The sequence below is a fragment of the Bos indicus genome, chromosome 10 (genome assembly GCF_029378745.1).
Source record: "Bos indicus isolate NIAB-ARS_2022 breed Sahiwal x Tharparkar chromosome 10, NIAB-ARS_B.indTharparkar_mat_pri_1.0, whole genome shotgun sequence".
NCBI lineage: Eukaryota > Metazoa > Chordata > Mammalia > Artiodactyla > Bovidae > Bos > Bos indicus.
Window position 1 is genome coordinate 28,190,157 of NC_091769.1, and position 15,044 is coordinate 28,205,200.

Genomic DNA, 15,044 nt, shown 5'->3' on the forward strand with positions numbered 1-15,044 from the left:
CTGGCGTGCTGCGATTCATGGAGTCGCAGAGTTGGACACGACTGAGTGACTGAACTGAACTGAAGCAAATAGAAATACATCTGATCGCACAGTCTTAATCTTGATTTCTCTACCAGATGCACACACTACTCCAAAATCTTTATTTCCATCTTTGAGCCCCAGATCCACAGTCCCACCTGGATTTGGCTGATGCCTCACAATGAATATGTTTAAATCATGTCAACCCCAGATATTGCAAGTCTCCCAAGCTAGACCAGTGGTTCTTAACCTGTGAAACAAGCACCTAAGAGATCATGGAGTCAGTAGGGAACCAAGAGCAGGTTGCTAGACAGGGTCAGCCCCACATGTAGGCAACAAGAGTATGCATTGTCTGTAGAAAATTTAAAAACAATAATAAAACCAGCCAAAAATTACTCAGTAGTTTATTATCACTATGCACCAGAAATTCTGAACAATGTCAAAGATAAAATACTCTAAAAAAAATACCCTATGGGTCCAAGTTTTAAACAATTGCTAAGGTTACTTTTGAGTTTTAAAAATATTTATTTAAACTACAAGTTGGACATTTTTATTATTTATCCTTTGATGAACACCACACTCTGCATGGAATCTAACTCAAAAAAACTCCCAGTTACACAATTACCAACTCTCATTAGTTTAGAAAGTAAGTTTGCAAAGGTTCAGAATCATCTCAGATTACTTCAAGCACCCTTTTATCTCCAGCCCTTGTGGTAGTAGTCTCATGTTTAAATAGTAGATTTGTGATAAACAATATGGTAAGAATGTCTTAGTTCAGGCACCATAACAAAATAACAAGGGTGGCTTAAGAAACAGAAAGGTATCTTCTCACAGCTCTGGAGGCTGGAAGTCTGAGATCAGGTCCATTTACAATGAGGTTCCAGTCACACAAAATGTGTGATTATAGGTATTACTATGTAGATGTCTATAGAACTTCCGAAGTCTGGCATGCTGCAGTTCATGGGGTTGCAAAGAGTCGGACACAACTGAGCAACTGAACTGAACTGGTAGAACTTCCACTGAAAGTTGCTGTGTCCTTATTTGAGTACAGCTTAAACTCCAGTACTTTGGCCACCTCATGCGAAGAGTTGATTCATTGGAAAAGACTCTGATGCTGGGAGGGATTGGGGGCAGGAGGAGAAGGGGACAACAGAGGATGAGATGGCTGGATGGCATCACTGACTCGATGGACATGATTCTGAGTGAACTCCAGGAGATGGTGATGGACAGGGAGGCCTGGCGTGCTGTGATTCACGGGGTCGCAAAGAGTCGGACACAACTGAGTGACTGAACTGAACTACTCTTTACTAGAGGTAGGAACAAACACAAATCAGTTAGACTGCTTTAACAGTTTTGCACAATATCTTTCAGTCTCCACCTTCGTCCCCAATCTCCCAGCAGTCTGACCATATGGGTGTGTTCAAACCCTCATTAACTTTCTCCTGTCCCAGAGGAAGAGCTCCTTTTCTGTCTGACCTGTTCTTTCCCAACTTCTTTACAAACCACTACTTATATATCAAGATCTAACTCAAATGACCTTCTTTAGGGAATTTGCTCTTGAAATAGTTATAGAACTCACTCTACTTAATGTTGCTTTTGTTATGCCCTAAGAGCTTTTGTTTACATCTGGATTTCAGTACAGCTCATGTAATTGTGAGTGTGATCTAGTGAAGGACAGGGAAGCCTGGAATGCTGCAGTCTGTGGGGTCGCAGAGAGCTCTACATGACTTAGTGACAACAATAATAGTGAGTGTGAGATGGTTGAACAATAAATTCTGAATGAGAGAAAAATTTTACTTTTACAGGAAAAATAAGTATATTTCTCTACAACAGTGAAACATACTGGACAATATGTTTCATAATGAACCCAAAATCACTTAGTGTCTATAGTAAACACACTCTAGGGTGGCCTTATGATCCCTTCCTCCTCACTGTGCATGTCCCGACTTGATTCTAACAGCAGAATATGGCAAAAGTGATGCGCTATCATTTACATGATTGTGTTACATCATAACGAAAAAGTGAATGGATTTTGCAGATGTAGTTAAGGACCACAATCCCTAATTAGCTGATTTTGAGTTAACCAATGGCAGTATTGTCCTGGGTGGGCTAACCTAAAAGAGAGCCCGGAGGTCAGAGATTCTCTCTCTCTTGCACTGGCTATAAGAATCAAGATGCCATGAATTGTACAGCCTCAAGAAAATTAATTCTGCCACCAACTGAAGGGGGTTAGATGCAGATCCTTCCCCAGTCAAGCTGAAACAGGAGGGAAGGAGGCAAGGCACACTCTTTGAAAGAATGACATAGCCCAAGGACACAACAGAAACTGATTAGACTCAAATGGGTCCGAGATGCCAGACAAGTCAACTTCAACTAGACTTTGATCCTCACCAAGAGAACATTTCATGCAAAGATGGGCACAATAAAGGACAGAAACAGCATGGGCCTGAAAGAAGCACAAGATACTGAGAAGAGGTGGCAAGAATACACAGAACTATACAAAAGAGATCGTAATGACCCAGATAACCACGATAATGTGATCACTCATCTAGAGCCAGGCATCCTGGAGTGCAAAGTCAAGTGGTCCTTAGGAAGCAGCATTACAAACAAAGCTAGTGGAGCTGATGGAATTCCAGCTGGAATTATTTCAAATAATTCAAAGGAGTTATTTCAAATCCTAAAAGATGATACTGTTAAAGTGCTGCACTCAATATGCCAGCAAATTTGGAAAACTCAGCAGCAGTCACAGGATTGGAAATGGTCAGTTTTCACTCCAATCCCAAAGAAAGGCAATGCCAGAGAATGCTCAAACTACCGCACAATTGTACTCATCTCACACACTAGCAAAGTAATGCTCAAAATTCTCCAAGCTAGGCTTCAATGGTACATGAGCCAAGAACTTCCAGATATTCAAGCTGGGTTTAGAAAAGACAAAGGAACCAGAAATTGCCAACATCTACTGGGTCATAAAAAAGCAAGAGAATTCCAGAAAAACATCTACTTTTGCTTCATTGACTACACTAAAGTCTTTGACTGTGTGGATCACAACAAACTATGGAAAATTCTTTAAGAGATGGAAATATCAGACCACCTTACCTGCCTCCTAAGACATCTGTATGTAGGACAAGAAGCAACAGTTAAAGCCAGACATGAAACAACGGACTGGTTCCAAATTGGGAAAGGAACACATCAAGCTTGTATATTGTCACCTTGCTTACTTAACTTCTAGAGTTACAGAAGGGTAAAACTTTTAGAGTTTCACAGAGTACATCATGCGAAATGCCGGGTTGGATGAAGCACAAGCTGGAATCAATATTGCCAAGAGAAATATCAATAAGCTCAGATATGCAGATGACACCACCCTTATGGCAGAAAGCAAAGAGGAACTAAAGAAACTTTTAATGAAGGTGAAAGAGGAGAGTGAAAAAATTGGGTTAAAAATTAACATTCAAAAAGTGAAGATCATGGCATTCGGTCCCATCACTTCATGGCAAATAGATGGGGAAACAGTGACAGACTTTATTTTCTTGGGCTCCAAAATTACTGCAGATGGTGACTGCAGCCATGAAATTAAAAGACGCTTACTCCTTGGAAGAAAAGCTATGACAAACCTAGATAGCATATTAAAAAACAGAGACATTTCTTTGCCAACAAAGATCCATATAGTCAAAGCTATGATTTTTCCAGTAGTCATGTATGGATGTTAGAGTTGGACCATTAAGAAGGCTAAGTGGAAACCCTTTTCATGAAGATGGCGCCGAAGGCAAAGAAGGAAACCCCTGCCCCTCCTAAAGCTGAAGCCAAAGCAAAGGCTTTGAAGGCCAAGAAAGCAGTGTTGAAAGGTGTCCACGGCCACAAGAAAAAGAAGATCCAGACGTCACCCACCTTCCGGCGACCCAAAACACTGAGGCTCAGGAGGCAGCCCAAATATCCTCGGAAGAGTGCCCCTAGGAGAAACAAACTTGACCACCATGCCATCATCAAATTCCCCCTCACCACCGAGTCAGCCATGAAGAAAATAGAAGACAACAACACACTGGTATTCATTGTGGATGTCAAGGCCAAAAAGCACCAAATTAAACAGGCTGTGGAGAAGCTCTATGACATTGACGTGGCTAAGGTCAATACTTTGATCAGGCCTGATGGAGAGAAGGCATATGTTTGACTGGCTCCTGACTATGATGCTTTGGATGTTGCCAACAAAATTGGGATCATCTAAACTGAGTCCAGCTGGCTAATTCCAACTATAAAAGTTTTCACTATAAAAAAAAAAAAAAAAAAAGGCCAAGTGCCGAAGAATTGATGCTTTTGAACTGTGATGTTGGAGAAGATTCTTGAAAGTCCCTTGGACTGCAAGGAGATCCAACCAGTCAATCCTAAAGGAAATCAGTCCTGAATATTCATTGGAAGGACTGATGTTGAAGTTGAAGCTCCAATACTTTGGCCACCTGATGCGAAGAACTGACTCATTGGAAAAGACCCTGATGCTGGGAAAGATTAAGCCATCCTCTTAACTGAAGTATCTACCTACCTAAAAACCTGTTCCACCAGTTTCCCTGGAGCACACACTGCCTCACTTTCCACCCTTAACTCCATTCAGAGTGTGTTGAAGTTCAGCTGCTACAGCAGCACAGGAGAAAAAGGGGATGACAGAGAATGAGATGGTTGGATGGCATCACTGACTCGATGGACCTGAGTTTGTGCAAGCTCCAGAAGATGGTGAAGGACAGGGAAGCCTTGTGTGCTGCAGTCCACGAGGTCACAAAGAGTCAGACACAACTGAGCAACTGAACTAAATTGAAAATATTAGAAGCGTAAAAAGCAACTTATGTGCAATTATGCTTTTAATGAATTGCCTTAATTTAAAAAAATGAAATTATAAAAATATTGAAACTATTTTGGAAAAGCCAAAACATACAGAACCTGTTTTCCCTTAAATAATAGGTAAAATGTATATCTGTATCTAATAATCACATTGTACACTTTAAACTTACATACATGGCATTAATATCTCAAAAAAGGTGAAAAAGTAAATTGTTAAAATTAAATAGATATGGAATCGTCTCTAAAAATCTATAAGAAATAAATATCGCCTAAAACAAAGGTCCATCTAGTCAAAGCTATGGTTTTTCCAGTGGTCATGTATGGATGTGAGAGTTGGACTATGAAGAAAGCTGAGCGCCGAAGAACTGATGCTTTTGAACTGTGGTGTTGGAGAAGACCCTTGAGAGTCCCCTGGACTGCAAGGAGATCCAACCAGTCCATTCTGAAGGAGATCAGCCCTGTTATTTCTTTGGAAGGAATGATGCTAAAGCTGAAACTCCAGTACTTTGGCCACCTCATGCGAAGAGTTGACTCATGGGAAAAGACTCTGATGCTGGGAGGGATTGGGGGCAGGAGGAGAAGGGGACGACAGAGGATGAGATGGCTGGATGGCATCACTGACTCGATGGACATGAGTTTAAGTGAACTCCGGGAGTTGGTATTGGACAGGGAGGCCTGGCGTGCTGCAATTCATGGGGTCAGAGTTGGACACGACTGAGCGACTGAACTGACCTGAACCGAGGATATTTCTCTGAGAATGCTGGCTGCCCTCCTAAGTGGCAACTCAAAAACATGCACAACATGAATCCTAAGTGGCGACTCAAAAACATGCTCAACATGAGAATTGAGAGTTAAGTTTTATTTGAGGAAAAATCAGGATCGTAGCCCAGGATACAGCACCTCAGATAGCTCTGAGAAACTGCTCCAAAGAGGCAGGGGGAGGAGGTCATTATATGTGATTCTGGTGAAAGGGGAATTCAATGCAATCAAGCACCTAACTTACAAAAGATTTTCTGCTAGGAGCTGATGTCACTATGAAGGATTTAGTGCTTTTCTAGATATGAGAAGATGCAAGGATTAGGATCATAAAATAAGTTCCTGAAAATATCTACCTACCTAAAAACCTGCTCCACCAGTTTCCCTGGAGCACACACTACCTCACTTTCTACTCTTAACTCCATTCAGGGTGTGCTGAAGGTCAGCTGCTACAGCAGCACAAGATTTAATATCAACAAAGGCAGGAGGCAAATACCGTTGGCAATTTGTAGTTGACATAAGGACAGAGGCAGGGATGTAAGTGGGTAGATTATGGGGCAAGAAGGGAGGGAAGGGGGTCTAGCTATTAGTGACTCCTGACTTTTGCCTGGTCTCCCTTCCAGTAAAAGATTAATATTACTCAGTGACCCAGTAGCCCATTGACCTGCCATTGTTTCCATTACCTTCAAGATATGGTGACTGACAAAGATGCAGGAGAGCCCTAAAGCAGGGTGAACTGAAGGCAAATTCTTTTCAAAAGCAATGAGGCTTTTATTTCCTTTTTGTCACAAGAATTATCTTTCTGATTGTGTCACTGGGTGTGGATCTCAAAGTCTACCCAATTCCCTGATCTCACCACAACCTGACGACAACGGTTTATGAGTTTTCCAGGAATAGTTTGAGTTTGGGAATAAAGGATATGTATTCCTTTGTTCTCTCAAGCAGTGGAAAGAGGAAAAGAGAGAAATAGAAAGACAGGAAAAAGAGACACGTATCCCAGCTTTCCAGGTTCTCACTGCCCGTCCCTAGCCAGGTCTAGTTGGGCTCTTATAAGTTTGTGACCCGAGTCTGCATGGCTCAAGGAGTCCTTACAACCGATAGGCAGCCCTGCCCAACGCAGGCAGTACGCGGACGCCGAGCTGTGAGACATAAGGCGGTCGCCAGAGGGCGCGAGCGCTCAAGTTCACGCGCGATGGCGTCGACACGACCAGGAAGGAAAGGTGGTCGGCCTCCGAGAGATGGATGGGGCCCGGGAGCCCGCCGGGACAGCTCGGGCCCGCGTCGCCCGGGAGCTGCCGGCCTCCGCACACTGAGCGCCCACCCTTCCATGCACATCCGCCGGAGGGCCCCACCCTATCTGCGCTTGCAGGGTGACCTCCACGCCCGGGCGGGGTCGTAGGGCGTTCTCCGCTTCGCTCGCTCCCCGCGGCCCTAAACCCGCTCCGAGCCGGAGGCCTGCGGGGAGGCGGAGGCCGAGTCTTCCCAGAGGAACTCCCGGAGAGCCAGGCCAGGGGACAACTAGCAGACAGACATCGCGCTACCGTGACCCGCAGCCTCGTAACAATGGCCCGAGGGGTTGCGGGCGCGGCTGCGGTCGCGGAGGAGCAGGAGCACCCGGGCGCTGAAAGCCCCGCCCCTCGGCCGGCTCCCTGACAACGCGGGCCTGGCCGCGCCGCCTGCTCCCCGCCCCTCGGCGCCCTGCACCAGGCGGGGCCGCGGCCAGAGCGCCACCGCCGCGGCAGGCGCAGCCGCTGCTCTGCAAAGAGGGGCCCGGGGCCGGGCCGGGGCGCCCGCCCTCCCACCTTCTCCCGCCGCTATGAGCCAGGGAAGTCCGGGGGACTGGGCCCCCCTCGACCCTACCCCCGGACCCCCAGCGCCCCCCAACCCTTTCGTGCACGAGTTACATCTCTCCCGCCTCCAGAGGGTTAAGGTAAGGTGTGGGCGGGGGGCGCCCGGAGGACTCTCGCGGATAGAAAAAGGAGGCCTTTTAGAGCCTTGACGCAGATGGGGATGGAGATCCAGGAAGGAGGTTGGTGAGAGGCTAGCCGGGCGGAGAGTCCGGGGTGCGCACGTGGTGGGGGCGGCGGGGGTGGTCAAGGAGTCCTGAGGAAGACGCGGGCTTGGGCGATAGGCAAGCTGAAGGTGTGTGAGAATTGATTAGGTGAGCCTGGAGGACTGCAGGGGACCCAAGGAGATGGAGAACCCTGGAGACTGCGGATTACATCCTGCGGATGCAGATGGGCTAGAACGGAGTTGGAGGCTACGAAGAGCGGGGGTGGGGGCAGAGGCGTGCTGAGTGCTTCTCCGAGGCTCTGACATGGAAGAGCTTGCTGGGCCCGGAGCCTGCACCCCCTGTGCCCTTTCAGCAACCCCACTTTGCACTACCCTCTCCTCAACGCGCATTGCAGCACCTCATGGTGGGGGCGGGGAGGGAAGTAAAGAAGGGGGTTGGCTACAGGAAGTGGAGGGCCGCAAGGGCCTTGGGGGAGCTGCGGAATGGTGTGAGAAGGGAGTGTCCAAGGTTTCTTTTGCCTTCATCTCCCCTGAGGTCGGCTCCTGGAACTCGGTTTGTTTACCTGCACGTTCCCCAGGGCAGCCCCTGAAGTCACCCTGGCAACCCCTGCGTGTGGAGTAAGGCCGAACTCTTTTTCTCCCCCCAGTTCCTAGAACTGCGGGCGTGCTGCTGGGCAGAACTAGAGACTGGCCTGGGTCTGAAAAGTGGACCTCTCTGTTTTCTGGCCTCTACCTCCCAGGCCCACAATGAAAAGGACTATGCACCTGGTTTCTGCTGGACGTGGGATCTATTTATGGAAGAGGGTGGGGGGAGGAGGAACAATCTCTAGCCTACTCTACACCAGACACAGTGCTGGGTGCTTTCACACTGGTTATCCTTGAATCCTCTTAACAGCCTTTTAATTTTGTAGGTGTGGTGGGGACCAACTGAAAGACATGAAAGTGAGGCCACTGATCCTATTAATCTTTTATCCTCTTTCCCTTATTGGTATCTTCATCCCACCTTGGGCTCCAATCCCATCTCCTGTCCCCACTGTACTTGTCTTCTGATCCACAGGGGTGGGGTGATGGCCCTCTGCTCCTGGGTCCATCCTTGTTGGGGAGGGAAGCCTGTAAGGAGCAACTCACAGCCCTGAAATGGCCTTCTCTCCCACCCTCTGCAGTTCTGCCTCCTGGGGGCACTGCTGGCCCCTATCCGAGTGCTTCTGGCCTTTATCGTCCTCTTTCTCCTCTGGCCCTTCGCCTGGCTGCAAGTAGCTGGTCTTACTGAGGAGCAGCTTCAGGAGCCAATTACTGGATGGAGGAAGTAAGTGGGGGATCAGACCCCAGAGACCCAATTTCTCCTTTCTCTTCCCTGCTATCCATTCTGCTCCCTCTTTGAGAAGAAGATGAGGGAGGGTTCTGAAATTCTCCTACCCAGCCTGGGTAGGTGAGATGAATCAGCCAAGCTCAAACCCTGGTACCCAGGACCTTAACTCTAAACGATGCACCCAGATATGTCCTGGACTAACCAGAGACTTTAGCCTCTTGGCCAGGTAACGGAGGGCAAAAGAAGGGCACCTGCTTTCCTGGGTGTCTGAGCTCGGGGATGAGTGAAGGTCAGGATAGCTGCCTCCACTGATGCCCAGCTTTGCCCTGCAGGACTGTGTGCCATCATGGGGTGCTAGGCCTCAGCCGCCTGCTCTTTTTCCTGCTGGGTTTCCTCCGGATTCGAGTTCGGGGCCAGCGGGCCTCTCGCCTTCAAGCGCCTGTCCTGGTTGCAGCCCCTCACTCTACTTTCTTTGACCCCATTGTTCTGCTGCCCTGTGACCTGCCCAAGGTTGTGTCTCGAGCTGAGAACCTTTCCGTTCCCGTCATTGGAGGTGAGAGATTAAGAGGAGTGAAGGGGAGAGATGGCTACTCTGGGCAAAAAAAGACAGGAGTCAGAGACTCTGGAGAGAACTGGTCCCAGGTGGAGAAGGGAGAAGTTAGAAGCCATATCGACTGATACTGGCAAATGAAATGCAAATTAATACTATTTGTGAAGCAGCTTTTTAGATTCTGAGCTCTGTGCTTAGAAGGGAGCAGGGAGCTCTGGTATTAGTGCCCCTGGGGAAGAACCAAGTGACCCCTTGTATTCTGTCTTTACCCCAGCCCTTCTTCGCTTCAACCAAGCCATCCTGGTGTCCAGGCATGACCCCGCCTCTCGGCGCAGAGTGGTGGAAGAGGTCCGGAGGCGAGCTACCTCCGGAGGAAAGTGGCCTCAGGTGGGTCCAAGGTCAGAGGACCTCCTCCTATTTTATGTGCTCCCAAAGAGGCTTCTCTTGCCTCTTCTCCCCTTCCACCCACCTCATTCTGGTCCCTTGATTCCTCCCCGCCGCCCAGGTACTATTCTTTCCTGAGGGCACCTGTTCCAACAAGAAGGCTTTGCTGAAATTCAAACCAGGTGAATAAAGCAGCAGTAGATGGGAGGGCTGTAGGAAAGGAGCCCCATATATGGAGCGGGACTCTGGAATAACCCAAGAAAAGTGGTGGGGTGGGGGAGGGACGGAGATAGAGAACCTCTTAGCTGACACTGGAAAGTCTCTAGGAGGCAGAGGAAATTATAAATGAAATGGAGCCCAGCCAGATCTCCTTGTGGAGCTGATCCAGACCCCTGTACTCCGTGCCCTCCAGCTGCCTCCATGCACTAACCTCTGCCTTGGGGGTGGGGGTGGAAATGGGATTTAGGAGCCTTCATCGCGGGGGTGCCTGTGCAGCCTGTCCTCATCCGCTACCCCAACAGTCTGGTAAGTCGTCGTCTGGGGGAGGGAGGGCACAAGTCCACCCTGAATGGGAGTCAGTGAAAACTGCTAGTGGCGCCACAGCAAAATACGTGTGTGGAGGTGGGGCTTGATCGGGGCGCAGGCCTCTGCTCAGAGAGGCTGAGTCAGTTCAGGGAAGAAGAGTAATGCCTTTCTCCTCTCACCTCTGCTTCTCCCGCAGGACACTACCAGCTGGGCTTGGAGGGGCCCTGGAGTGTGAGTAGTGGTATTCCTGGGGGTGAGAGTGGGGAGTAGGGACCACCAGAATTCATGGCCCCCGTCTCCTACCCTCCAGACAAGGTGAATCGCCCTTGTTCATCCCTGGAACTGAGAGAACTCTAGAGAAGGGGATGCCCACATCCCTTTGTTTTGTCCTGATCTCCTGAGATATTATCAGAAAGTGCGATAGCCCTCAGCTGTCCCTGCTAATCATTCCTGCTGTGCTGATGGTGCCTTTGGACCCACTTTGCAGCCTTTTCTCCCTCAGTTATCCACAGCACCAGGCTTGCTCCTTCTCATGGTTCCTCAAACCCCTCACCTGTACTTCTTTCTCTGGCAGGGCCCTACAGCACTCCCTTATCCCACCTAGCACCTTTCTGGCCCTTCTATCTCCCAGCTACATACTCATCCAGCTGACTCTACAGCTACTAGCTGATTTTTTATATCAGTGGGCAGAACTTTGCCACTCCCATCCTTGGGCTGGGAGTGCCCGTAGTTAGACATTGGTGAGCATCTGAAGTCTGTTTTCTCTTAGACTCAAAGTCCTCTGGCTCACAGCCTCTCAGCCCTGCAGCATCGTGGATGTGGAGGTATGACTCCCGGGGGTGGGGTAGGAGAGCAGCCATTGGCTGAGCTGGGGATCTTTAGGGAAAGAGGGTGGGAGTGGTCACCCCTAACTTGGAAGTCCTGATGAGAAGCCTGTGTATGTGTGTTTCAGTTCCTACCTGTATACCGCCCCAGCCCGGAGGAGAGCAGGGACCCTACCCTCTATGCCAACAATGTCCAGAGGGTTATGGCACAGTGAGTGTCCCACGGGGTATTTCCTAAAAGCAGATACACAGGGCAGAGGAACCACAGGAAGGGGAGGAGAGCTGAATGAGGCTTTGAGGCAGAACTGTAGCGGGGGAGGCAGTCGGTCAGGAGGAAGGGCTATTGATAGCTGATGTGTGAGGGATGGGAGAGTGAAAGGGGCCTGATCTCCTCTCCCTGGTCAGCAGGCCAGAATCAGTAATGAACCCTCAGATGTGTCTTCTAACTCAATCCCCCTGCATTCCATCCCTCTTCATCCTGTAGGGCCCTGGGCATTCCAGCCACTGAGTGCGAGTTTGTAGAGAGCTTGCCTGTGATTGTGGTAGGCCGGCTGAAGGTGGCCTTGGAGCCACAGCTCTGGGAACTGGGCAGAGTGCTTCGGAAGGCTGGGTAAGTGACCTTGGAGATGAGGGTATGGGTAAGAGGAAAAGGAGAAGAGAAAAGGGAGAATGAGTAGGAGGAAGAAAAGTCCTAAGAAAGAAAAAAAAAAAAGTAGGACAATGAGAAGAATTTTTTGAAAGATAATGGAGTAAAAGGAAGGAGGAAAAAAAGATACGTAATAACCCCAATGACAAAGGTAGGAATGGCTTTCCAGGGACTATGAGTCAGAGTACCTCTTAGAAAAATACCAGACGTACCTGTGCTGGGAGGATTCTTGGGGCTGGGGCCAAATTGCTGGTGGGTGGTGTTTCCAGAAGAAAACTGAGTCACTGCTGCACCTTCGATCCTTCGATGACAATTCCCTTGTAGGCTGTCCCCTGGCTGTGTAGACGCTGGGACAGAGCCAGGCCAGAGTCGAAGGATCAGTCAGGAAGAGTTTGCCAAGCAGCTACAGCTCTCTGACTCCCAGACGGTGGCTGGTGCCTTTAGCTACTTCCAGCAGGTAAAGGGACTGGGATGCTCAAGATTTTAAGTACAGTACCCCAGGGGCTGTGTGGATGGCCAATCTGGAGTGTAATCTGGATGCTCTAATAGCTGTTGGTAGACAGACATCTTCTGAGGTCCCCTGGGAGATTCGTTTTTTTATACACTGAGGAGCAGTGTTTTAGTCATTATGGGAAAAAATGATGGAGAAATAATGGTCTGTGAGATCCATAAATTTCTGAGGCATGCTGGAGATGGGGATCACATGACCTTGTGAGCTCTGGGTGGGGAAGGTGTCATATGGAGGAGACCACACTGGACAGGTTAGACAGTTGAGGGTTTAAGACCCAGACGTGTATGTAATTCATGGGCAGATTTTTTTCAATGTCTCAGGGCTTCCCTGAAGGATTCCTGAAGTTTCTCAAGAATCTTGATGAGCCATATATTTCCTGGGACTTAGCCAGGTTGTCCTGTTGAATTATAATAACCTCAGATGATTCGTAATGTTTATGAACAACCCCCAGTGGTCCTAAGGAGTTCTTTTTGATCTAAGATGCAGACCATACTTCTCAACATCCTCTGAAGTGACAGAGAGTGACCCACATGTGCTGATTCCTTAGACTGGGGCAGACTGTCCCTGAAAGGAGCTTCCCATCATAGCCTGTAGCTGAGCAGAGCCAAAACCCAGGTGCCCTGGTCCCCCATAGACATAGCACAACAGGCATCCTCAGGTTTTTTTTTTTTTTTTTTTTCCTTGGTAAGCCATTTTGCCAGTGGCCCCCTTTTATTAGTTTTCTGGACCAGTTCTCCCACGTAGGCCAAGTCAGAAGAGAACCAGTTTTTCCAGCTTGGGGTCCAAAATGCCCTGATTGTATATCAGAAATGATGGTAACTTAAACATACCTGAGGGATCCCATCATTCCCAGGAGATCCCTTTATAGGAGAGTTTTGTCACCAGGTGGCTTGAAGAGGTATAGTATGAGCAAACCCATTCCCCGAGAGAACTGTCAGGGATCCTGGAGAGTTTAGGGCCCACAGTTCTGAGGGAAGCAGACCCAGGACAGGGGTCACCCCCATGCCTGCTGAGAAGAGCGGGAAGCCGAGATTGGGAGCAGGAGGGCGGGTACGGGGTTGGTCCCTCCATTGCCTGGTTTCTCTCCCACCCCCCAGGATGCCGATGGTTTGGTGGACTTCCGAGACGTGGCCCTTGCATTGGCAGCTCTGAGTGGGGGCAGGAGCCTGGAGGAGCTGACTCGCCTGGCCTTTGAGGTATCAGGAGGTTGTGGGGGTCGGCCCCGAAGTGCCTGTGCTCACCCCACCCACGGTGAGCTGTTCCCAGGAGCTTCTGGCTAGTAGGTGCTTGGTGTCCACCCCAGTGCCAAACTGTCTGAACCTCAGAGCCCCAGCATCTCTGCTGAGGCCTCACTGGGAACAGGTAGAAGGAAGCAGCTGTGACCATTATAATTCCAAAAAAAGGAGGAGCCTGTCAGACAGACATGCAGGGTGATGTCCCAAGAAAAGAGCTTGACCTGCCTCCCTTTTCCTCCCAGCTCTTTGCTGAGGAGCCAGAGGAGCAGGCCGAGGAGCAGGCCAAGGGGCCCGGCCGACTGCTGTACAAAGATGGCTTCAGCACCATCCTGCACCTGCTGCTTGGCTCGCCGCGCCCCGCTGCCAGAACTCTGCATGCTGAGCTGTGCCAGGCAGGGGCCCGCCAAGGCCTCTCCCTCTGTGAGTCATCCCCTGCAGGCCCCGTGCGGGCAATTGGGGTGTCAGCAGCACAGGGCTGGTGGCCAGCTTTGGGGGGGAATCAGGACATCCTCAGGGCGAGGCCGGGAGAATACAGCCAGGGAGGTAGGGGACAGTACTTTGGCTTTGAGACAGCAAGGAGAGCCGGGGACCTCTTTCTCTCCTCCTCAGGTCTTTCCTTTCCCCTCCAGGTGAGTTCCAGGACTTCTCCCTCCACCATCCGCTCCATGGGAAGCTCTTCAGTACCTACCTGCGTCCCTCCCAGACACCACCCGCCTCCTCCCCAGGCAGCACCACCACTCTGGCCAACGGGACTGTGCAAGCCCCCAAGCAGAAGGGCGACTGAGCACCTCAACCCCCTCCCCGCCAGCTCGCACCCGCTCACAGACTCAGGGCAGCACCAAGGCCACCCCCTGGGCCTCAAGCCCACCTCTGTCCTGCTTGACTTTTCATTATTGTCGTTGATTTTTTTTTTTTAAGTTGGTTTTCATTTTTCGTTCGTTTGGTTTTATTTTGTAAGAAACTATTTTATATATAAATATATATCTATATCTATTTAAAAAAAGAAAACGAAGCTCAGTCACATTGATGGTATCATTAGCTGGGGAGGAAAGGAAGGAGTGGTTGCTGGCTGCCCTGGGAAGACCCCCAAGGGTTCCCAAGGCCAGATCTCTTGGCCACAGCCGATTAGTCCTCACTTGCAAGTGAATGGATCATGTGGATCTGGTATCTTCCCTCTTGTTGTCACAGCCTGTAACAGGCCTCCTCCTGAACCTCTTTTCAGCCTGTTCCCTCTTGTTCTGTCTTCATTAAAGAATAGCTGACCACCACTTTATATTTAATAATCATACTAAGGTTGATGCCCCCATGGTCGGGGCAGAGAGCTGTGTCAGGACCCAGCCGTTCTGCTGCAGCTCAGACCTGCCACTCCAGAGTTTCTGCCATACAATGAATTGGGGACATACAAGTCCCTTCTGTCCAGCTTCTTTTCAAGGAACAAGAATAGCCCCC

The 15,044-nt window shown here is 49.5% G+C and overlaps 1 protein-coding gene and 1 pseudogene across 3 annotated transcripts; both read left to right on the forward strand.

Moving 5' to 3' along the window:
• The first annotated feature begins 3,756 nt into the window (after positions 1 to 3,756).
• Positions 3,757 to 4,499, forward strand: LOC109564528 (large ribosomal subunit protein uL23 pseudogene; annotated as a pseudogene).
• Positions 4,500 to 6,810: 2,311 nt separating this feature from the next.
• Positions 6,811 to 14,863, forward strand: LPCAT4 (lysophosphatidylcholine acyltransferase 4). 3 transcript variants are annotated; one of them, XM_070797206.1, is made up of 15 exons: positions 6,812 to 7,528; positions 8,523 to 8,553; positions 8,775 to 8,917; positions 9,253 to 9,473; positions 9,745 to 9,857; positions 9,976 to 10,036; positions 10,321 to 10,379; positions 10,576 to 10,610; positions 11,149 to 11,203; positions 11,332 to 11,414; positions 11,688 to 11,813; positions 12,174 to 12,306; positions 13,458 to 13,556; positions 13,838 to 14,015; positions 14,225 to 14,863. In XM_070797206.1, the coding sequence occupies exons 2-15, from the start codon at positions 8,548 to 8,550 to the stop codon at positions 14,377 to 14,379; spliced, it is 1,467 nt and encodes a 488-aa protein (XP_070653307.1). In that variant the 5' UTR covers positions 6,812 to 7,528; positions 8,523 to 8,547; the 3' UTR covers positions 14,380 to 14,863. The 3 variants fall into 3 exon arrangements, with proteins under 3 accessions (XP_019824016.1, XP_070653307.1, XP_019824017.1); XM_019968457.2 differs by lacking the exon at positions 8,523 to 8,553 and having other exon boundaries at positions 6,811 to 7,528; XM_019968458.2 differs by lacking the exon at positions 6,812 to 7,528 and having other exon boundaries at positions 7,550 to 8,553.
• Positions 14,864 to 15,044: the final 181 nt, after the last annotated feature.

What these genes read in the sequence shown, in the direction of transcription:
- LPCAT4 (XM_019968457.2), top strand. Translation starts at nt 7,415, where the DNA reads ATGAGCCAGGGAAGTCCGGGGGACTGGGCCCCCCTCGACCCTACCCCC. An exon ending in CCAATTACTGGATGGAGGAA is followed by an intron (nt 8,918 to 9,252) that starts GTAAGTGGGGGA and finishes TTTGCCCTGCAG; the next exon opens with GACTGTGTGCCATCATGGGG. An exon ending in TTTGCTGAAATTCAAACCAG is followed by an intron (nt 10,037 to 10,320) that starts GTGAATAAAGCA and finishes AATGGGATTTAG; the next exon opens with GAGCCTTCATCGCGGGGGTG.